The sequence below is a fragment of the Haliaeetus albicilla genome, chromosome 14, assembly GCF_947461875.1.
Source record: "Haliaeetus albicilla chromosome 14, bHalAlb1.1, whole genome shotgun sequence".
Taxonomy (NCBI): Eukaryota; Metazoa; Chordata; class Aves; order Accipitriformes; family Accipitridae; genus Haliaeetus; species Haliaeetus albicilla.
The window spans coordinates 10327448-10351044 of record NC_091496.1 but is presented as its reverse complement, the minus strand read 5'-3'; the positions used below and the strand labels follow the sequence as shown (position 1 = coordinate 10351044).

At 38.3% G+C, this 23597-nt stretch overlaps 1 protein-coding gene across 1 annotated transcript in view; it reads right to left on the bottom strand.

Annotated features, from left to right (window-relative positions):
- Positions 1–19307: 19307 nt before the first annotated feature.
- Positions 19308–23597, bottom strand: part of SEMA3E (semaphorin 3E) — a 149345-nt gene continuing 145055 nt past the window's right edge. The window contains exon 17 of the mRNA XM_069801687.1: positions 19308–22544. Coding sequence (XP_069657788.1) covers positions 22092–22544 — 453 coding nt within the window. The 3' untranslated portion in view covers positions 19308–22091. The remainder of the gene's footprint in view (positions 22545–23597) is intronic.

The window sequence follows — 23597 nt, the reverse complement described above, 5'->3', positions numbered from 1 at the left end:
ATGTTTTTTATTAAAAAACTGTCTTAGAAGTACCAAAATTACTTAGCAGCCTAAATCTGTTCACTTCCAGTGAGCCTCTGAAGTGTGTGTAGTCAGGACACTGCTGCCCACTGCCAAGTGCAGCAGGTACAGAACCAGGTGCTCCAAGGGCTCCTTGCCAATATAGAGAGTTGCCAAATTTTCCTCTTAGCCCTACCTTACAGCCCTACCGACTCCACACATGTTATATGGATGTAGGAACTTTTTATAGGTCCTCATTGTAGAGCACGATTCTTCAGTATGTCACATGTTTATTGTAAGGCTTTTGCGAAGAAGGAATTCAAAGCTATTTCACTTCATGCATTAAATATGAGACTTGTGATTCTTGCTTCACAAAAATCCCAGAGACCAACGGAAGTTTTGACAATTCAGCTGTGTCATGTCTGTTCCTTATGTTCCTGTGTGTGCTTCTTACACCTTTAGCACTGAGGATGACTCACCACCCGAACACAGCTGGAGTGAGAAAAATGGTTACAGCCAGGAGACAAAAATTAGGTTCTCACCCTGCCCAGCTGCAGGGCTGTTCTGTGCTCACATGGTGTGCACAACTACTTGGCAGGCTTGTGGCTGTGCCAGGCATAACAGATCGTGACACACTATCACATTAAAGCCAGTGACGTGTATAGCAAAGTCTGTGTCAGGGACCTGAGTGCAGTGACCATCTCTGCACCCTGTCCCCCGCCACAAGTTTGCTGGTGTTGGAGATTGGCTCTGATATGCTGCAGCCACGTAACCTTGCTGACTTGTTTAAGAAAGAGGTTCTTTTGCCCTTTGCTCAGGAGCTGAACATAAATTCAGACCCTTGCCTAGTCCTTGGCTGAGCGACACTGCAAACATGCCTTGGACTTGCTAAGCTTGACCCTGGTCCACAGACTTGACTTCCCAGCCAGCCTGTGGACTTGTCTCATCATCTGGACTCTGGGCTGAGCCCTGCTGCCATGCCCAGCCTGCACTCCTCACCTCACTCAGGGGCAGTGGGACTGGCCTTGGTCGGTGAGGACACTGCCCTGCTGGCAAAGGTAGCACGTCCCCATCCCTTGCTGCTCCCTGACACTCTGGCCCCTTCCACATGCTGTTCAAATCTGCAAGAAAAAAATAAGAAAAAAAAATAGTAATAGGAAAATCTTTTAAAGTTACACACTGAACATCTGTATTGGAGATAACAGGGACCTGAAATTAGGACTGAGGTCCCACTGTGCTATACTATTTGTTAAAGGTAGCAAATAACTGCATAAAAAGGAGTATTTTAAATCCTCTTTAGTTTCTATCTATCTTTTCCTCCCCCATGCTGACTTATTAGCTAATGCCCAGAGGTCATAGAGTATGCCTGAGATAAAGTGACGCCTTCTGGAAAATGTCCCCAAATTATCAGGAACAGCTGAAAAACCCCTAAGTATATATTTAAGATTTTCATTAAGGTTTTTTTTTGAAAGAGAGAGTGACTTTGACTTTTCCTCTGTATCTTGAAAGTATTAATGACATATCAGAAGTCTTGCTATGAAGTGATAAAATGAAGTTATCAGTTTAAATACTTTGAAGCATTTCCAGAATCAACATTGACTTAGAAGGTGAAAGCTGAATTTCTGTTCCAAATCTGATCCAACAAAATATGACCTTTCCCCCCACAAAAATCAAAAGGAAGATTATGATGACCAGTGTAGCATGAGTATACACATATGCAGATATGAACTTTTCCTCATTAAGGAGTGATCATATATTTTATGTATTCATTTGTGCTACTTTTTAATGTAAAAGTTAGCATTGGTATGTAAAAGTTAGCACTTGTAGAAATGATTTTGTTATAACTATTTATCCCATCATGAACTTGATTCTGAGGATGAGAATCTTTTTGCCAAGATCAAGAGAGGACTTGTTCTCTACACTGACTATAGAAGAAAACTATGGAAACTAAATCTCTAACTGTCAGATGGTTATGTAGAAGTTTAGGTTCATCTAGATTCTCCACAGATACTTCGAATGATTCTCACAGCTTATGTGCTAACATTCATATTCTGTTGTTGTTGTTGTTATTATTTTTAATTTTATTATTATTACAAGCAATCCAATACAACTCACAGTGAAAAAAACTCAGTCACATCAATCAGAAGAATCAGTGGTTTAAATTCTATTCTGAAAGGCACTCCTTGCAGAGATAGACAGTTGCACTAGATCACATATCGTACATAAGCAAATAAAACATATTAGTAAAAAAAAATTAGTAAAGTCTGACAAATACATAAATCCAAAGTTAAGAAACATCACAATTAATTTGTAGCTTTAATGTGATCCTTTAATGTATATACACTCTTTAAAATCTGTAACAAAAGGAAATCATAGCTCTTCCAATAGGATTCCTGCCTTATTCAGGGCACCAAATGAACAATAATAGATTATTCAATGTTTTGCTTTATGCTTGTACCGGTTGTTCTTGATGCCTTAAATTGTGTACTATTTGAACACACCTCCAACAAGAGAATGTTTCATTTCTTTGATGTTCTGGCCTCTGAGTGCATAATAAATGCTAAATGATTCTTTTCACCGTATTTCTCAAGGCACAAAAGAGCCAAAGTACAGACATCTTCTCTTTTTTTCTTTTTTTCTTTTTTTTTTTAATTTAGTTAGTTTACATATAGGTACGTGAAGAGCAAACTATATCAGCCTGTAACAGACTATACACATTTTAGTTCACAGGTCTGCATGTGTGCCATGGCAATATCTGTATGTGGTAGGGGCACATGCCAGTCTCATGCAATGCCTTTCAACTAAAACCAGGTACAGATCCTAGGTGGGAACCGTGGATGCTCAGAGTACCAGAACTGCAGGTCATGCATTGCATTGTGGTAGCTAAGTCCTAGTCTCTTTGTCAAGAGAACCAAGTCCTACAAAGGCCCTGTCACAGCTTTCAGTGAGATGGCCAGGCTCAGTAAATCACATGTGCAAAGAGTTAGAGCAAAGGGAGCCGGAGACCAACTGAACAGAAGTACACCTTGAGTAGCAAGTGAGAAATGGAGAAGAGAGCAGCCCAAGAACTTCCCCCACAGGTAGATGCATTGTTACATTGGTCAAGAAGTCGCCATCTATTCCATTTTTATGATTATAAGAAAATGCCCCCAACACTGGGGAGCTGACTAGTTGGCAAGTAGGCCTTGTTCAAGGGTCAGATAAGGAATCTGTAAAGCATAGAATAACTTCCCCTATTTTACTGCCTACCTGGGATGACAGACTGCTCTTATTCTTCATCACTCACCTGGGGAAATGACTAACTCATAGCAAAAGGGACCAAACTGCTCATTAGTATAATAAGGAATGTCAGCACAGCTTCTTAACATGTCTTTTTTTATTTTTTTTTTTATTTTTTTTTTTTTTTTACCTTGACCTGGATAGAGAAGCTTCAAAGACTTTGGCAAAAATCCTCCAGCCCAGTTAAGCTCAGCCAGGCACAGAAGTAAGTGAACTGAGAAATAAGTTTATTACTATGATCAGTGGTGCAGTGATTTCCAATTCAAGGATTAAGTATGCCTCCCTGCAGTTTGTAAGGAGGGAATAGGGTCTGTCAATCTGACAAGGAGTGTGGTGTTTTCAGGAACTCAGGCTCGGATGGATTCCTTTGTAACTGCTGAGAGAGATGGCAATGAAAATTTATGCTTGGTCCCAGTGTGACTAGTGGGTTTGAAAAGGAATTGATGTTAATTCTTTGACCCAAAGATCTGCTAGGACATGAGCCCTGAACACAGCATTATACACCAAAAATATATATCTCTATGCCTCAGGCAGACTATACTTTCTTTCAACTTTTTTTTTCTTTTCTTTTCTCTCTGAAATGGATGGGTTTAACTTTTTGTCTTCCCACAAGAGTACCTGCATTTGGATACTTGAATTTGGACCACTTCTAGGCCTGAAGTTCAGATACTCATCCCTATGAATGGTAAATCTAAAGAAGTAAAGGAGGAAGAAGCATGGTAAAGGTAGCATCTTTCCATGATCCAGGGGTTCTTTGAGAGATAATCAGAGGGAGGTCAGCTGATCTGCAGAACACGCATGCCACTGTTTCTCATCCACAAGGCAGGGATTTCCACATGGAGTGGAAGAGTTTTTCATTCATTTAGGGGAACTACGGTCTTCATATCTAATCACATCCTTGCACATGGATCTTAGCATTAGTAATGACTCCAAATAGCTGTGCCTCGGCAGCTGCACACTATGGATCACTGCATATCCATAGTATCCAACCAGAGTTTGGAATAGATATCCTACCTTCCTTCTTAATTCTGAGCAAAAGTAGCAACTCCATTTCACTAGTTAGTTACCAAGCTTCTAGGGTTCTTTCTTCCTTTTGGTATTTGACAGCAGATTTAAAAAAACAAAAAGACTGTCAGGGCATTGAGCACAATGAAGCCTCCTTCTTTGGAGCAGCAACTTCCAAGATATTTTTGAAAATTTTGGAATGGAGTATAGACAATAAAGTAACCCAAAATTTTATTTGCCATTTATAACTTTCAATGCACAGGGTGTTGGGGGTTTTTTAATTTAAAAAAAAAAAAAATTGCCATTTATCATAGTCATGATTTTCATATTAAGGAACTATCCTCAGCACAGAAGATACAACCTAATATATGTTTTTCACATGCAGATTAATTTAAACTACTGACAGTTTTGTTCATTGGTTTGCTTTTTGTTTAATGGCTGATAAGAATAATGCATATTCTGGAGTTATCCATAAAAATTACCGGCTTTCTTCAGATACATTGTGGGGATTTATTAGGACCCCTCTCTAGAAATATATGCATATATTCATATATTTGATATAACTATATATAAAACTATATTTATATATTTATTTATGTATCTATACATATACAAATATAAGTCTCTGTATATAAGTTTTCCTTGAATAATCTTCTTCAAACTGTTACTTATATATAATGTCCGTGTTACATAATTCTCTTCCTTTGATCTCTGTGATATTCCTTAGGCCAAGTAGAAGAGGAAAAGTCTATGGCATCATTTTATGGCAGCTGTTCTTCAACTCACTTCTGAAAAATTGTTAAGGTGATGGTTATAGCATGAATTTAAAAGTCCCTTCCTTTCCTCTTTCATAGTTCTGTCTGCTCTAGTGCTAATAACTCAAGAGTTTATTCTTTCACATTATGGTTACTAACTAGTTTTAAATCCCCCAATTTAGGTAAAAAATATAAGAGTACAGACTTCATTTTCCATACTTCATCTTCCCAACATCCATTTGCTTGGAGTACTGTACTGAAAGGCAAAAGATTCTTCTTTGCCCAGTACATGAAATTTTGACTTCTGGTAACTTTGCAGTTTAAAGAGAGGGATAAAGTTTTGTATTTCAGAGCATTAAAAAAATTTGAACTTAGAGAAGATGGGAAATAAGTGGATTTCTTTTTTTGTACCTCCTTTTTTTACCAAGCAATACCTGTTGCTAGGGAGCTATTATATTCTTTCATTGATGGACAGGTGCTTTGAGCTTGCATGGCCATTGCTACTTCCCAAGACAATTTTTGGTCCGTCATTCCATTTATGATAGTATTGAATTTAACCACTGACAGTTTTGAAAACTCAAATTGTGAACTGTAGAGATTAAACCAGATTCTTTCTTTTATTCAAATTAAAGATAATGTTTGGTACATCTTGTATACTCTTCACTATATAAAAATTCTTTCCAAATAGACTATGCAGAATTGTACAGCCCTTCTTAAAAATAAGGCTGGTTTCATAAACACTGGATTACTTCTTTGCTTTCCTAAGATACAGATGCAGATTCAAGGAGCAAATTGCACACCACAGGTGGCAGTTGATCAGTTTTATATTTGTGTCTCTTCAGGATTTTTGGATGAATGCCATCCAATCCTGGAAAATTGTTATTCTTCCTTGTACTCATTTCTTCCAAAATCTCCAAAAAAGGGAAGTGGAGAGGGAGGTGCTGATCTCTTCCCCCTGGTATCCAGGGATAGGGTGCTTGGGAATGGTTCAAAACTGCATCAGGGGAGGTTCAGACTGGACATTAGGAAGCATTTCTTTACCAAGATGGTGGTCAAACACTGGAACAGGCTTCCTAGAGAGGTGGTCGATGCCCCAAGCTTGTCAGTGTTTGAGGCATTTGGACAATGCCCTTAACACGATGCTTTAACTTTTGGTCAGCCCTAAAGTGGTCAGGCAGTTGGACTAAATGATCATTGTAGGTCCTTTTCAACTGAAATTATTCTATTCTATTCTATTCTATTCTATTCTAGACAGTTCTTCAGCTCATCCTATGAAGAATATGTATGAAATTGTTTAGGAGACTGTCTAACCCCTTTTTAGTCAACAGCATATAAAATAAATTTGATTTAGCTGTTTTCCTTATCCTCCTTGAATGCTTCTTTTACAGTTATCATCTATCAGCCATGTGAAATCTCTAACAGGTTTCCTTCTTCTGATGTATTTGAAAATTTTTGTTATTAGTTTTCATGCCTGTAGCAAGTTTCTCATTAAAATATTTTTCCTTTTTTTTTTTTCTATTCTAGCTTATCTCATAGCAGTTTTATATTTAACTTGACATTTTATCCTATTCTGTGCTTTTGTTTTACAAAGCCTCCCTTTTTGGAAGGATGACTTTTTGTTTCTAATACTTATTTTCTTTGCTGTTTAGCCATGATGGCTGTTTTTGTGTGTGTGTGTGTGTGTGTGTGTGTGTGTTCCTCATACACTTTGCTTCATTCCTTCTGATTAGTGGTATATTTTTAAAGTGAAGCATCTAATAAGACAATTTTAACCAATCTTTGCTTGGAAGCATTTTACCCTGTCAGCAGCTCTTTTTATTTTGTTCTAACTTTCTTCATCCTGTGTGTACAGATTCCCCTTTTAAAGAAGGTGTATGCTCCACAAGGATGTCAAGATTTCTACTGCTGTATGGCTCCCATTACTCAACTATGAACTTGCTGAATACATTATTGCCACTTCAGTCTTCTGTCCTGAATCGGGATGCTATTGACGTAAAAGTCAGTTGTCCTTTTGTGAATGCACTAAGTAATTCAACAAATAGTTATCAAAGGTGTTTTAAAGTGTAGCTTATATGCCATGTTCCACATGTTCACTTTGATTTTGGAGGTTTAACAGAAGATTTATGCTATTTTTTGTTTTCTTCATAATTTTTGTAATGTTTTTCATCATTTTCAGAGCATAGTCCTCCTTTTATAATTTGGCCTATGCATAACTCTGCTATTACTTTATTTCTAATTCAACCAGGAATTTCAATCTATGAAGATTATGTGACATAATGTGACAGAGATGGCTTACTTCACTCTAATTTTTTTTACATAAACCTCCCTCCCTTTCGCACGTGCAATATACTCTCTCATTCCTAAGTAATTGGACTATAATAATAGACAGTATGGTCATTATTTTCTTTCTATCAAGTTTCCAACCAGCACATTAAATATATATTTATGTCTTATAAATATATATTATTTATCATAAATATGTATTATTCAAAACTGGGTCTTTTATCTTCCAGAATTTTGTAAAAGCATAGTTACATAGAAGTATTATATAAAAAGTAAATTCAAGTAAAAGTATCAGTACAGATATTTACAGATATAAATCTACCTGATTATTTTTATTTTCCCATTGAACTGAATTTTATATGTTTAGCATTTACTTCCCCTCTTGCCTAAATTCTGTTTGCCACTGTTATATCCTTTTTTCTAAGAATCCTCTTAAGGAATAAATGATGTCAGATTTTTTTTTTCTTTTTTTTTTCCTTTTTTTTTCCTTACTGATGTTCAGTTTTAAAATTTCTTAAAAAAAAAAAAAAGTGCCAGACAACACTTTTTCCTTCAGATTCCAAATTTCTTGAAGAACTTTCACTTTATGTGAGTGGATTCTGTCTTTCTGCCTGCCTGTCTGTATATCCCTGTGCTTAGAACTAGAGATATTTCGGAGACCACTGTCCAAGAAGCTCTGATCCAAAGCCTCTAGCCAAAAGTCTACAATTGCCATCAGAACCCTCTCTCCCACTGCTACATGCCTTGTTGGTGTCCTCATGAACCACTGACCACTGGCTCCTCCATAGCACTCTTTAAAAGGCTGCTTTACTATCTTAGGGCTGTGTTGCGTTCAGTGGACTCTACAATCAGAATTCACCCATGTATATATTTTGCAACTTATATACCAGCTCTCCATCCTGTCTTTTCTTAATCTTGAGCCTCTCAAACACAGATCTGATAGAGGCAGCAGGAACATAGGTAACTTGTTCTTTGGCACATTTATTTCACTTTTCTCCCTTTTCATATGAATACCAGCTGGGGCCTTGTGTACATTCCCACAATTCATGCTCACATTTTAAGCACTGCAAAACATAACTGCATGTACACATTTGAGTTGGTTGTGAGAGTAAACAGTACTTAACATGAAATCACTTATGGATTCCAGCTGTTCCTGGAGTTTGTCAGCTGCAAGTACCATTTTTCATGCCCTAGCAACAGATTGTAAATAACTGTAAGACAATAAATTATTTCACGGGGAAGATGAGATGGCTGCAGACCACTTGTCAGAGGTAAAAGATTTTGGAGAAGGCTGTGTAAGAACCAGACCAGAGGACTTTGAACTTTGTTTGGTAATAGGAGATGGAAACTGGCAGACCAAGTGTCCCATTTTGTGGATTTTCAGCTGGTGAGGTAAGGGTAGAGCTGTACCCTGTTTACTGAGCCTAGATTTGTGGCATGTTATATTTTAAAAATATCTGTATAAAGTTCTAGTTCTGAACATTTCAGTCCTGTGTCATCTTCTACTTCCAGTCTAAGCTGGAAAGGCATTCCTTTGTGTTTAATTGCTCATAAATTTCATGTATTCCTGACAGATACAAATACAAGTTTTCATGCAACATCTTTAGGTCTTTAAGTATTTTTAAGACAAAATGTTATTTGAAAGCTTTGCAATCTGATTCTTATTTAGGTTTGTTACGTTTTAGCTATACAAATAGAGTGTAAAAGAGTCATATGTCAGAAGGTTTTCTGAATTCTCAGTTTCTGGACTTAGCGTTACCCAGGTGTTGGAGTTTTTGCATCTCTCAATGAAGGTATTTACTTTGCCCAGTTAATGCACCAATAAGAGCAGCCAGGCCAGTTCAACCAAGTGTCAGATGCTTCTACTTATTTAGAGAAGTTATAATTTCTTAGGCTTAGTTTGTACTGGAGGGAACACCACATAGGTTCTGGTTGTCAGAATAAGGACCAGAATGAATGGGTTCCCCACTACTTTAGTTTTTATGAAGTGTTTACATTTATGCAAACCTCATATATATTCCACACCACTATTTGCTAGGAGGTGTATTTTGTATGTACATTGCACATGTTTGTGACTACAAAGCCTCAGATATGTCCCTAACTCATGAAAAGAGGGTAACACATGGAAATAATTGAAATAATTGCGGAAAACATAGCTCTCAAAGAAATTTAGGAGTTTTTAAAAAATAAGTTTATTTTGACGCAATTGAATATGTAAAATGGTCATGGATGCTTTTTGCAACAGCAGATCCAGCTTACACATGAACTGTCCATCCTGTTTTTTTTCTGTTCCTGATGTCCTTTGCCCCTTCTGTGCCTCCTTCCCAGTTGTATTAGTTGTTGAATTCCCTGCTCTGATTCCCCTTATTAACCCCACAAACCCTTGTTCAGATACAGCTGAGAGGGGTACATATGGGAAGTAATGAGGGGCCAGTGCTAGTGTAGTTGGAAGGCTAAAATTACTCAAGCTATGAACATGGTTATGGAGTGGAATTGGGACAAAACTAAATTCCTAGTTAAAATAGCACACTTGATAAATTATGCCGCTCACTTGCCCCCTCTTTCTGATGTGTGTAGCTGGTACAAGTGTGTTATGCATTACAGCTGTCCTGGTCTGCAATGTCACATAGAAAAAGTGACATTCTTAGTTCTTTTCAGGAAGTAGGACATATGGTACTTATTTGCTGGGCAACATAATTGCATCTTCACTGGTTAACTCAGGTATATCCAAAGGAATTAAGCTGTGATTCAGAAATGAGACTCTGAAGAAACTGTACAGTAAAAAAATTCTCTCTGAATGTGTTTGTCCACATTCCTCTTCTGTATAGTTCTATAAATATTTAATTTTTTTTTAACCCTGCAATCTAGTTAAATATCAAATGATGTATGCATGCAACCTATTAGCATGCACTATCATTTAATAAAGATGACGACTTAGGCGTATGAGCTAGCTTTCAGAATCCACAATGAGTTTTTCCAAAACTGGTTCACAGTTTGTGTTTGTACATGTCCAGACACATTGCTGTGTAAATCTAATCAACTGCTGATTTCTCTTTTTGCTGATTTCTCTTTTAAGAATACTAACCATGCCAAGTGTGCTAAAAGATTGGTTTCAAGTTCCTCAAGCTAAATCCCTGATCTGAAGAAGAGTCACTCTCTGCTAAGAAGAAAGTCTGTAGCTGATTTCTGTGAAGTGGCTAGTATGGTGTTTGCATCTAAATGACATTTTTAAATACAATAATTAAAAAAAAATCTTCACTGGAGAAATAAGAGGAACTCAAGAGACTGCTGATGCAAGAAAAGCCTCATGGAGATAATAAGAGATTTGAGAATACAGTCATAGCAGAGATAGAAGATTCTAAGCAGAAAACTCCTAGTGTAAAATCCTCATTTTCCGGGAACAGAATGCAGGCTTTCACTCTGAAAACCCAAATTGCAGACTAGTTTTGCAGATAGCTTTAAAGTGTTTAAAACTGATGATATAAACAGAAATGAAATGAGTATGAAAATGTCAAAGTACTAATAGATATAGCAGAAGATGTCTACAGGCAAGGTTATGGTACCATGTATGGTAATTATCAGTTAATTCAGCAGTTCCCTGGGAGTTCATATATGTATAATTACAACTTTTGACTGTACCTTGGTTAGAACTGGATAGGCAATCTCTAACTCTAACAGCTTCAGCTCATACGATCTGAAGCAGATTCATATGATCTTTGTTATGAACACAACCCATATATGTGGCTTACACATACAGTAGGACTACTAATCATAGAATCATAGAATGGTTTGGGTTGGAAGGGACCTTTAAAAGTCATCTAGGCCAACCTCCCTACAATGAGCAGGGACATCTTCAACTAGATCAGGTTGCTCAGAGCCCCGTCCAGCCTGACCTTGAATACTACCAATGATGGGGCAGCCACAACTTCTCTGGGCAACCTGTTCCAGTGTCTCACCAAAAAAAGAATTTCTTCCTTATATCCAGTCTAAATCTACCCTCTTTCAGTTTAAAATCATTATCCTTTGTCGTGTCTTTACAAACCCTGGTAAAAAGTCTTTCTCCATCTTTCTTATGAGCCGTTTTTATAGATTGAAAGGCCACAATAAGGTCTCCCTGGATCCTTCTCTTCTCCAGGCTGAACAACCCCAACTATCTCAGCATTTCTTCATAGGAGAGGTGTTCCACACCTCTGGTCATTTTCATGGCCCTCCTCTAGTTCCACTCTAATAGGTCCATGTCCGTCTTGTACTGGGGACCCCAGAGCTGGAGGCAGTACTGCAGGTGGGTTTTCCTGAGAGCAGAGTAGAGGGGGAGAATCCCCTCCCTCAGCCTGCTGCCCATGCTTCTTGCTATGCAGCCCAGGATACGATTGGCTTTCTGGGCTACAAATGGACATGGCTGGCTCTCATGCAATTTTTCATCGCCAGTATCCCCAAGCCCTTCTCTTCAGGGCTGCTCTCAATCCATTCATCCCCCAGTCTGTACTGATACTGGTGATTGCCCTGACCCAGGTGCATGATCTTCCACTTGGCCTTGCTGATCTTCATGAGGTTTGCTTGGGCCCACTCCTGCAGCCTGTCAAGGTCCCTCTGGATGGTATCCCTTCCCCTCTAGCGTATCAACTGCACTACTCAGTTTGGTGTCACCCACATGCTGAGGGTGCACTCAGTCGCACTGTCATTAATAATGGTATTGAAAAGTACCAGACCCAGTCCCTTGAGGGGGACCACTTGTTACTGATCTCCATTTGGACACTGAGCCATTGACTGAAACTCTCTGCGTACAGCCATCCAGCCAGTTCCTTGTCCATCAAATAGTCCATCCATCAAACCCATATCTCTCCCATTTAGCAATAAGGATGTTGTGTGGGATCTTGTCAAAGGCCTTACAGGAGTCAAGATTGATGACATCAGTTGCTCTTCCCTTATCCACCAACAAGTCACTCCATCGTAGAAGGCCACTGGATTACTCAGGGAATTATGGACTTTATGAAGTCCATAAAGCTTTTCATTTTAATTTCAGATCATATAATGATGAAAAGCAGAAATAATCGCATTCTGGGTGGGGAAAAAAATGAAGACAAGCAGGACAGGGTTAAGCCTGGATCAGAGTTGCATGGGAATAAATTTCTTTCTGATCCCTCGCATGAAAACTGAGCCTTCAGCATACCACATGGGCATCAGCTAATTTGATCATCATATTTCCATTTTATCCATTTGTTAAACTTCACTTAATTGTATTTTATGTTAAACAGCAGGCATGCTGAACTCAGAGTAATGTTCTTCTTTAATGATGAAATTCTGCTTTGTTCGTGTTACTCTTTGGCAGAGCCGTCAGGTATTTATTGCCCGGCAAGCTCTGATAATTAGAGTAGCTACAGAGCTTGCTTTCAATTCTTGTAGTATGTACATATGCCAGGGCTACCAGCAGTACCAGCTTTTCATCATTGTGACTCAGGCCTACCAGGACATTTTTTTTTTCTATTCTGGACATCTTCTGAAATCAAAAGAATTAGCAGTGGAACTAACAAGTCAGGAGCAGCTCTCCAATTAAATCACATAGAGGGGTGGGAAAGTGATACATGGCTATGACATAGCTGGGTCATGTGGGTCTCTCAGCAGCTGTCATTGCTGTTACTAACCTGTGTGAAATATTTCCTTCTAACTCCATCTTTTTGAAGATTGGAACTTCAGTCAACAAGTAAATCTGTATGCATTTTTTTTCCCACCAGTACCCAGTTCTATAGTGAGGCAAGGAACTGGAGAAACAAGCTATTAAACACATGAAAAACATACAGCAGAGAAGCCTTCTTCAGTTTTTAACCTGGGTATTAAGAGGCACTAAAGAACATGTTGTTTTCACCCAGTACTTTCTCTTAAAGATAACTGTTTCTGTTGAGGCATGACATCTCTCTTTGAGGACCAAGTAATAGATTTTACAATTGACTAGCACACAAATCTGAAGCCAGAGAAAGACATAAGTACCTTTACTTTGTGTTCAACGCATACTAAATGTGGTGCAATTAATTGAACTGTGATGTTCACAGAATCACACAATCACAGACCAGCCCAGGTTGGAGGCGACCTGGAAAGATCATCTGGTCCAACCTTTCCTGGGAATTATAAGATTATGTTATTTGCTTGTGGTAGAAAGTCCCAAAGAATTCCTGGTAGAATGGAAAGCAAAGCATTCCTTGTAGTGGTGAAGATGTTCAGTCTCTATCAGATTCTGCCTCTGATTTAAAATCAGTTTTCTTCTGAACTGAAATCTGATCCTTGGAGTAGCGTAAATCAAAATATGGAGAGACTTCTTAGCATGGAGAGCTGCATGGTAGCTATCTGCTCCTGTCATTAAAGAGGAGGCAGGAAATTAGTTGCTACTTTGCACAATATTGTGGAATAGCTTGAAGGCTTTGCCACAAGGACCTGGCTCAATTGCCTGAAATATGTCCTTGGAAATGTTTGTTTTGTCATGTATTTGATAATCCTTACATTGTGCATCTTACAGTGAAGTCTCATATCTGTCACACAAAGCAGATGAACATAAGATATTTGTTTCTGTTCCTGCAGCACTTCTGTGGTACACCAGAAAAAAACAAGAAGAACAGTGAACATATGAGGGGTAACCCTCTTCTTAGGACTAGAGTCAGTACAAATGCCTCTTCTCGTGTGTTCCCAAACTTGTCATGTTAGGAGATAATCAACTCTTACTGAAAGAAACAGCATAGTTTGTCTCCAAAGAAAGCAATCTAGAAGCAACTTCTTTAAGTCTGTTACAAAATATCTACTGATGGCAAATTCAGCAGGTTAGTTTTACTTACTTAAGGTAAACATTTTGTATGCATTAAAGAAAGACACACCATCTGTGCTGCATAAATCCCTGCCTTGACTATGTCCTTGATTAATCAGACCCTGATCTATTTGCCTGTCTAGACCTTGTGTGGGGACAACTGCCTTTTGCTGTGCTGAGGACAGGAAGGTTCAGTTTCAGGTAAGAAGAGATTTCCCACAAGATGGCTTTTGTTTATGGTTACAAAAATAGGTTAATTGCTTCATTTGATACACTTTTCAAGGTGGCTTAAAACCCCACATTTTTATGTAGGAGATGGACTGAATATGGGACCAGAAAGAGATCACAGTCTGTTTTTCTGCTTTCCCACCTTTGAAAGTCTTTTATAACCTTATGTCTAGTGAGAGGAAAGAAAACCCACTTCCCCTATAGCCCAAATAGAATAGGAGCTAAACACAATTTGAAAGTGTAGGCTGCATGTATATTCAGCTCCCACCAGGCTAATAGTTGTTTGGGTTTGGTTTTTTGGGGTTTTTTTGAGGGCTTTCTGTAATTGCAGTGATAATGGCCCTCTGTGCAGACTGCTTTGCAATGAAAAGCTCTGTGGAGCTTCTGACATCTGCTGACAACATGGTGCCATTTGCTTACTTTTAATTCTGCAAAACCAGCTTTCCAAGAGGGCAAATTCAAAATACAGAAGTTACTATCAAATACTTTTTTTCCCACCTCTTCCTCCTGCATTTTACAATATGAAATGTACTGAATCGCAGGCAGTCACTGTAAATGAGAAATCGTTCCCCATATCTTCGATCCACTTCCCTACCAGTCATCCTACATCCAACCCTCTCCCACCAATGCGTCCTCTAATCTGGCACCCTTTGCTCTTGCCATATAGCTTTTGCGATGTCCCCCACAAGCCTTCACCATCCACGGGTTGTTCAATCCCCTGGATCAGAGCAGAGCTGCATTTGAACACACTGAAAACAGCCAGTGTGAGAGTCATCTCTACTGGGGCATGCTCCCTGGCACAAGCTGAAGTGCCAATCCTCTTGGCAGCTTCAGCCCCACTGACAGCTACAGGAGAGGGTGGGAAGGGCTTTTGCTCGTGCTGATCCTACGTTCACCACCAGAGACATGACAGGTAACCAAATTAACCAGCCAGGAAGCAGCGAGGAAGCCCCAGAAAGGCCATCCTTGGACTATTTCTTCTCCTCTGTGGTTTCCTAATTGGAGCATTTTGAGTGCTTTGAAAAGGATAGATGGGATGGAAAATATTTTGAATTTTTTTTTTTTTTTTTTAAAGCAACAAAAAGATGTCTCTGCCTTTCTGGAGCATATTCACTCTTCAATGGAAAATTTCCCCACAATTCATAATCCACCCAGGCACAGGAACTATGATAACAAATCACAATTCAAGGTCTTTTCTAAAAGCTTCTGTGGGTAAGCAGTTCTCAAATCATTATAGACACTAACCCCACACCAATATAAATAACTCACAGATGAATATTCATCTGCCAGCTCACAGTTCCCTGTGCGCGGTGTAACATTTAATGAAATTCACGAAACAATTGCATGGAAGTGTGGAAAACAGTCAAAAAGCCAGAGCACAGAACAAAAATGGTAATGTTCTAGGCTGGAACATTCATAATTCCAAGACAATATTTTATATTCTGGAGGTTAAATTAATTTTTACCATGTGCACACTCTTAAAAGGTCAGTGCACATAAAAAAAAAAAGCTATATTTTTTAGATGTTAAAAAAAAAATCTTTGCTCATTTTCAAGGTGATTAAAAAGCAGGAAGGTAAAAAGGCGGGTATTCTTCTGAAGTCATACTTCAGGTTTATGAATATCTTTTTTCACAGAAATGTGGTATAAGAGTGAGTGAGCACCTAATTCCCCTAATTTCCAAGCAAATCTAAATAATAATGATTTCTTATTAAAATTAGTCTCTGATGAAACATGACCTCCGAATAAATGAGAGTACATTACTTAAGGATTTCTGCTGCTTACCATCCAAAGCCATTCCTCAATATATATTTTCTTGTTGAATGTTGTCAACTTTGCCCTCTCTACTGGCTTTATTTGCTAATTCTCTCAGATAAAGCTGCTCAGTAGTTACCATATTTTCAGCTAGATTGATAGCTCTTGAAATGGTCTTTCTGATTACCTTAAAACATTATAGTGGAATTATTCTGATGAATCATCTCATCATAATGAACACATCTAAAAAGGACCTAATAGATTGCAATCTAAGAATTTCTATTTTTCTCCAACAATTACAAGGAAAAAAAGAAAAAAAAAACCCAACCAACCAAACAAAACCCAACACCTCCCTCCCTCCCTCAAAAAAACCCCAAGCCAACAAACCAAAGAAGCCTGAACTACCACAGGCTTTTGTGTTTTAAATATTAATATGGACTGTACCCTGGATTCAGTCTGATAAGACCATGAATGGACATCACCACAAAGAGGCTTTATATTCCTTGATAGACTTATTCACCTCTGTTTTTTCACTTTGAGCCTCTTCCAAAAGTTTCCACACTATAGCAGGAATGACTGAGCAGGATGTGTTAGCCTGTACTACCATAAACTGAAGCTGCCTGAAAAAAAATCATTAGTACAAACATGCCCTTACACACTGCTTTTGGAGCACGAGCTGGGGTCTCTGCATGGCATTGCGCCGTGTTGATTTAACTTCCCCGCTCACCTGGCACTACTCTATGTTGCTGCAGCCCGACACTGCATTGTGTTGTGGGGGAGCTTTGTCTGGCCACAGGCCTTTTCTGCTCCTGTAAACAACAAAATGAGGGATGCTAAAATGTATTTTCATCCCTCTGGTGGCTGCTGTGAAACTGAAAAAATTTTGAACATAAAAAGCACTATCAAATATTCATTATTTTTAATGACTGCAAAATAATAATACAGTAACACATTTAAGCAGAAAAAAATGCAGTAAATTAAATACTAATGATCTGTATGCCTGAGTTATAGCTACAGGTGGAGTATTTCCATTACCTTGATTTTGACAAGGTCCACAGTGCACTCTTCAAATTCTGATTATTAATAGCACCTTTTAATACATCTAGCAAAATAAAATGCAGAAAATGCTCAAGGTGCATTAATTATGCCCATTGGTCTGCAAATTTCATCTCCTATTATTGGGAAGAGGAGAAGACAGTGAATTACAGCTGTTGTGGCTTATGATGATGATTGACATTATTTTGTGTCTTCACAGACATGCTTAAAATCCACGTTGAGGACACTGGGTAAGTGTGATTCTTCAGAGTGAGAGAAAATCATCACGGGCCATATGTGTGATTTTGTTGGATACGCTAAATTTCAAACTGACTAAAGATATTCTGAGAGTTCGTAATTTATGTACAAATGCACCCGCATTAAATGGTATCCTAGACTGTACTTTTTCAAATGCAGCTTTTCAAAGATGTGCAAAACCACTCTCAAAGGCATGAAATTCTGCAGTTGAATTATCTGACATTGCAAGTAAAGAGATATTTTGTTTCAATGGAGTTTGCCAAGCACTGTGATTGGGGAAGTCTACTGAAACAAGTTATTCACCATGGCTCTTTAGCCCACAGATGTTCTGCAATAGGATCTGTGACTCACCAACCATTCATGGATCCAAACTTCTCCTCCTGCAATTAAATCTGCTCTTTCTAGATATGGATAAGAATCTCAAGAAATCTAAGAACTGGGCAGCTAAGGGTCCCATGCTCCAACTACGTTCAACTATGCTTGGTCCTGCACCTCTCACTTCAGCAAATTATGAGCATATGTGCGCAAAGGCTTAACAGTATATTTCCTGGTTCAACATGACATGAGAATCATATCTCAAAGGGACAAAGTTGTTTTGCAAAATGGGATTACAGTGATGGATTATTTTGATGTTTGGTAAATTTGTTCAGAAATGTGTGCATCACTGTAAAATGTTGATTAACTCATAGCGACTAGTAGCTTTACTTGACATTGCTAGCTCTGCCATTTTTCTGTTTATAGTGCTAGCCGGATAACTTATTTCCTCAAAAAATTAAAATTTAAAAAAAAATCGCTTATTACTAGTGGAGAAAAGAAGTATCACCCAAAGGCAAGACTTATCAGTCATTATTTCATTTATGATAAATACTCACGTTAACTGGACATGAATTCTCCTTTACAAGTGGTAATTTGGTGAACTGAACAGGATTTCAGGGCTGATAGGAATTGCAGACATCCTGCTAGGTTACAGATGTAGAAAAGCTCACTTTCAGTGCCCCTTATCTGGACAGTGCAGCTTTCAGAGGCATTTGTGCCTTCTGGACCCAGAGACATAAAGTTGTATAAATAACTCCAGCTTCACTGCTCCAAGGTAGACTAAGAAGATTAATGGACTTTTCAAAAAGGGAAACTGACTGACTGGTTTCTTAGGGGAAAAGAAAATTGACACCCCCCACCCACCCCCCACCCCCCCAAATAAAAAGAAAATAAAAGAAAAAGAGAAACTCTATAAGCTATGTTAGTTATGTTAATTCAAGCACTTCTTCAAATATGACTGTCAACTCTGCTATTCAGGTACCTGGACATAGGGCAATTATTTTTCTCTCTTGCCTACATAAACAGATCTGTTTCATGCTACAGAAAAGTTGTGTAGATCCTAAAAGCCTATTTTGAGATATACAAGCCAGAAATTTCACAGCAGGCTAGCACTCTCCTGGCTTGATGTCCCAACAGAATCTGAGAGTATAGTAGTTTGTACAAGGTGACAATAATCTCAGTGACAACAAAAGAGCAAGAGCAAAGCAAGTAAGTATTTAGTCCAAGCGATCTGGCTTGTCCCACATCAGGAAGAAGGGCAGAGTTCAAAGCCTTATCCAAATTCTTGTTTCTCATGAATTTCCATCAGTTAGGATTTTCTAGGTTTAAGTGGCCATGTTCCACTCAGAATACATTCATGCAGCAGATGCTGCTCTAATCATAGCTTTCCCAAATCTACCTGACATTAACAGACTAAATCTACTCATTACCCTGTGCCACAGTTTCCCACTTGGCAACCATATACTAACACCCCTCTCTCCTGATATGAGATCTTTGCTCATAAAACGCACAGTGAAGGGCATCTGTAAATACCAACGTGTGACTAGTGATCTGCACATAATCATATTGTCTGGTGAAAATAAATAATGAGAAATAATACAGATGATTTCAGCCAGATAAGGTTCTTAATTATATTTGTAATTTGACCACTTCATGCACATACAAAATACATCAAACTCATAATGAAAAGAAGCAGACAATGTCCCCCAAATATACAAAGAAGCATTTTAAATAACATTGTCTGTGTACGAGCACATTTGTGCGTATCCTTCCAAAATACATTGTCACTCTTTCTCTACTTCCATAGATGTCATAGCACTCTTTGAACAAGACCTTGTAGTTCTGAATTCTCACAGGCATTGCAACCATGCAAGTAGCAAGATGTGAGCTAGAAATTTAAATTTTAAAAGGTAAATAAAAATTTAATGCAATTCTCCACATGTAACCACGAAAGGGATGGGGAGCTAAAAATACACTCTCATATTAAATCAGGAATCCTGATTTGCATATCACATGATTTCCACCTGAAATCTCAGAGAATGAGATACAAAGTTATATTTGCTCTATCAGGCTGAGATGCTGTTATTCCTTTCTAATAGTCCATTAATGGTACATTTAGCATTAGATACTAGCAAATGAATCAGAAAAAGTAAAACGTAACTCCTATTACTGTTGAAAAGAAGTGGACTCCATAATTCATCAGAAAAGGATTTCAGTGGTGTTTTAAGATCTTAACAGTTTTCCATCAAGGATGCCAGCGAGGATTGTATAGGGGATTAAATATAAATCAGCGATGCTTGTTCTGTGTATGTTCTCTCTGCCACAGCCTTCAGTGCTGGCACTTTCCATATAACTGTAAACAAACAGAGGATCCTAACTGCAGCTAAGTTCTATTAAACTGTCACAGGAAAGTGAATTTATCCAGTCTCCTGTATCAGATCAAAGTTAGCAACTGCATGAATCCATGCAAGGCTGTGCACAGTGTCCAGTCCCATCTTAGACAGGCATTCTAGCTAAACGAAGTGCAAACCCTCAGATAAATTGATTTCCTTAACACAACTGGCTGATGGAAAGATTTACCTGCTGACAGAAGGTGAAACCCTGTTTTCCTCATACTCCGGTTGCTGACAGTGTGCCCACGGGCTCCTAGCAAACAGTGGGACACTCGCTGTCCCCAGAGGAGCACAGCAAAGCTCGCTGGTCCTGCCAGCAACTGCAAGAGCCTTCTCTCATGCACAGCCTGTTTGGAAAACACTGGGTTAGCATCGATTGCTGCATTTGTTAACACAGCAAACCTAGAAAAATCTCTGTTATCCAGGCTGTTAATTCCCACTAAGTCTAAATTCTGTTTCCTGATTAGAAGTTGAAGCTCAGCATGAACCTCTGTGGCTGGTGAATCCCTTGTATATTTTCTTGGTGGCATCAAAATCTGTATCAGCTTGGCTATTTCCCCTATTGGCATCATGTTCTTATTTAAGGAGTTAACTCATTTGTGACTCATTTGTGTTTATAACTTCCCTATCTTTTTTTTTTTTTAATTTCCAATTAAAAAAAAATCAATTCATATTGTAATATCAAATTTCTCAAGTAGTGAAATGCTGTTTTCTTCTGCATTTTCTGCATCTGGTTTCTTGTACTTAAAGAAAGATATTTTTTCTTTTTTTTTTTTTAAGTAAGTCTTGAAAGACCTAGATTGTAAGTGACTTCGTTCTTTGATCTCCTCTCCTGGTATCACTCACAAGAGCAGCAAAGCAGCCCTTTTGACCAGTTATCACATATCAGGAAAAGACTTACCTGGAGCAGACCCTGAAACTATAGAAAAACAGCTGCATAATGCTGTTCTTGTTTTTAATCTACATCTTAACTTTTTATGACTGCATTTTACCTCAAAAGCACATTAACAACATAAAGCATTACTTTAAATGTTTTCTTTCCAGTATAAATGACTTCCAACACTGCCTTCTAAATCTGTGGATTTAGCACATGGAGACTAGAAGGGTGTGCTGAAAACAAACCAGCTGTGGATCTGGGTAATATTTCTTCACTATACACATTTCTTCAGAAAATAGATGATCGTGTCGGATTTTGCTTTGTTTTGCCACAAGAGGGCACTCCCTTAATTCATCTCATTACTAAGGCAATGTCCATTACTACAGACAAGATAGACTCGTTTTCTATCTAAACCATTATTCCAAGTTTTTATATAGATAAGTTGAAGAATTTCATTCTGTTTGTGTTCTCAGCATGCATTTGACTTACATCAAGTTACTATGCAATATTATTTAGCTGTGAGAGCACACTGCGCTTCATAAATGACTGATAAGACAACAAATGGTGGGAAGTAAATAGCATTTCCCTTCACTATCCTTAGAAATAGCAGTACACTGTATTAACAAGACTCTTTGTTCTCAGTGATAAACTCAGACAGGTCACAATCAAAAGGAAAGATCTTAAGATGTGCCACTTTCAGAAGCATGAGAAATTTGTGAAACAAAGAAAAGGTATGTGTTATATTTTTCACCCACTTGTGAATGCTTAGCTATTTGAATTTGTTAAATATGCCATCATGTACAACAATATACAGCGCAAGCATGGTCCACACAGGAAACTGATTCAAGCACTCAAAGTCTGAAGATTGTCACGTCCTCCCTAATGCAAAACTCTGATTGCATTGACCTACTTACAATCAGATAGTTAAGAAGATTTTGTTTAAAATGCTTCTGAACAGTCATCATGAGTGTACAGTATAACTTACCATAACATTTTTGTTTTCAGTCCTGATATTTTATATATATAAACCTGTGTCATTTACCAAAACCAAGACTGATTTCTCCCTCTTACTTAAGTCCAAATAAAATTTCGCCCAGAAACACTGGATGGATTTTGTCCATCAAGAGTCAGCTATGTTCCTGGGCAACCGGTAATGCTCTGGCCTGATCCTTGCTTTCTTCTCCTGAGGGTTGGCATATTTCCACTTGGATGGAGACATTTTCAGCTTTTTTCTCTTCTTATCTGTACACCACACTTTTTCACAGTATTCTTCCACCCTCTGGAAGTTGCTGTAACCTATTAGTTGAAGAAACTCCTTGTACCATGGCTTTGATGCCTGAGGTATACTGCTCTGCATTGGGCATGGCATTTTGTGAGGTATCTCCTCCTCATAGTCTTTATTGAACATTTCGTCTACACGTTCTTCCTCGACTATTTCCAGGGTGATTTTCCTGACAGTGTGAACAATGCTGTGTTCCACCGTCTGACAAAAATAGGTCCCTGCATCCAACCGATGCAGCTTCAGGAATAAGAGGCCAAGGTCCATTTTGATTATTCTATCATCTGTCTTCACCTGAAAAACAAATTGATGCAGTTATAGAGCACAGACCTTTACTATTACATTAAATCAGTGCAATTACTTCTGAACTGTACTTTCGTGAATATAATATTAAATTTTGAGAGGAAGATTAGAGATCTATGATCCTTTAATTCAGAGTTTTTAAGTTACAAAAATATTTACTTGAAGTAAAGAAGAGATTGAGCTGTGAAAAGAAAGTGGTCTAGAGAATCTTGGCAAGCATGGAAGAAGAGATAGCAGAGCAGATAGTTTCCCATTTTCCCAGCATGGGTTAGTCACTTGTGGCTAAATCACAGAGGGAAATAAGGTTGAAACATGCAAATAAACTACTGGATGGAAAACCAATGGGCATTTGCTAGATGACGTGCTGTAACTGTCACTGTGAATTCTCTCATACACTGACAAATGTTCTTGAGGTCACACACATAGGTATTTGTATACCTAACTGCAGGACCATTGCGATCTTAAAGCCTCAGTTCTGAGTCGGTATTTGAGTTCCCCCTACAGCTCCCGAAAGCTCCATTATCAACTACAAGGCAATCATGGATGCTAGCAAGCAGGGAGCACTGTGCTGTCTAATCCAGCCATCAGAAGTGCTCAGGAGAATGGAATACTCCATTCCGTTGATCCCTTCCAACCCAAACCATTCTGTGATTCTATGACTCTATGATTCTACTTCTCTCTGCTTTTATTTGTGTTTTTCTAATGACTATATAATTATTCATGAAAATTTGAATAACTTTCAGGGGGAAACTTTAAACCAAATTCATCCTGGTAGTATAAAGACATACTGGAAGTTTAGAGTCTGTTCAGATTTATACTCCTGGTGACCAGTATCTGAGTTACTGGGTCTAATGGGATGTTTATATAGTAGAACATCCTCCCCACCTCACAGTTCACTACCTTCTGTGAAAGACCTGATTAATAGTTTGATTGTAAGAATGATTATGCATAGACAGGGATCTTCCAGCTAAGTACATGAGGAAATACCAAGTGTGAAAAACCATGCAGAGATTTGGGACTTGGACAAAACTTCAGGCAAAAATG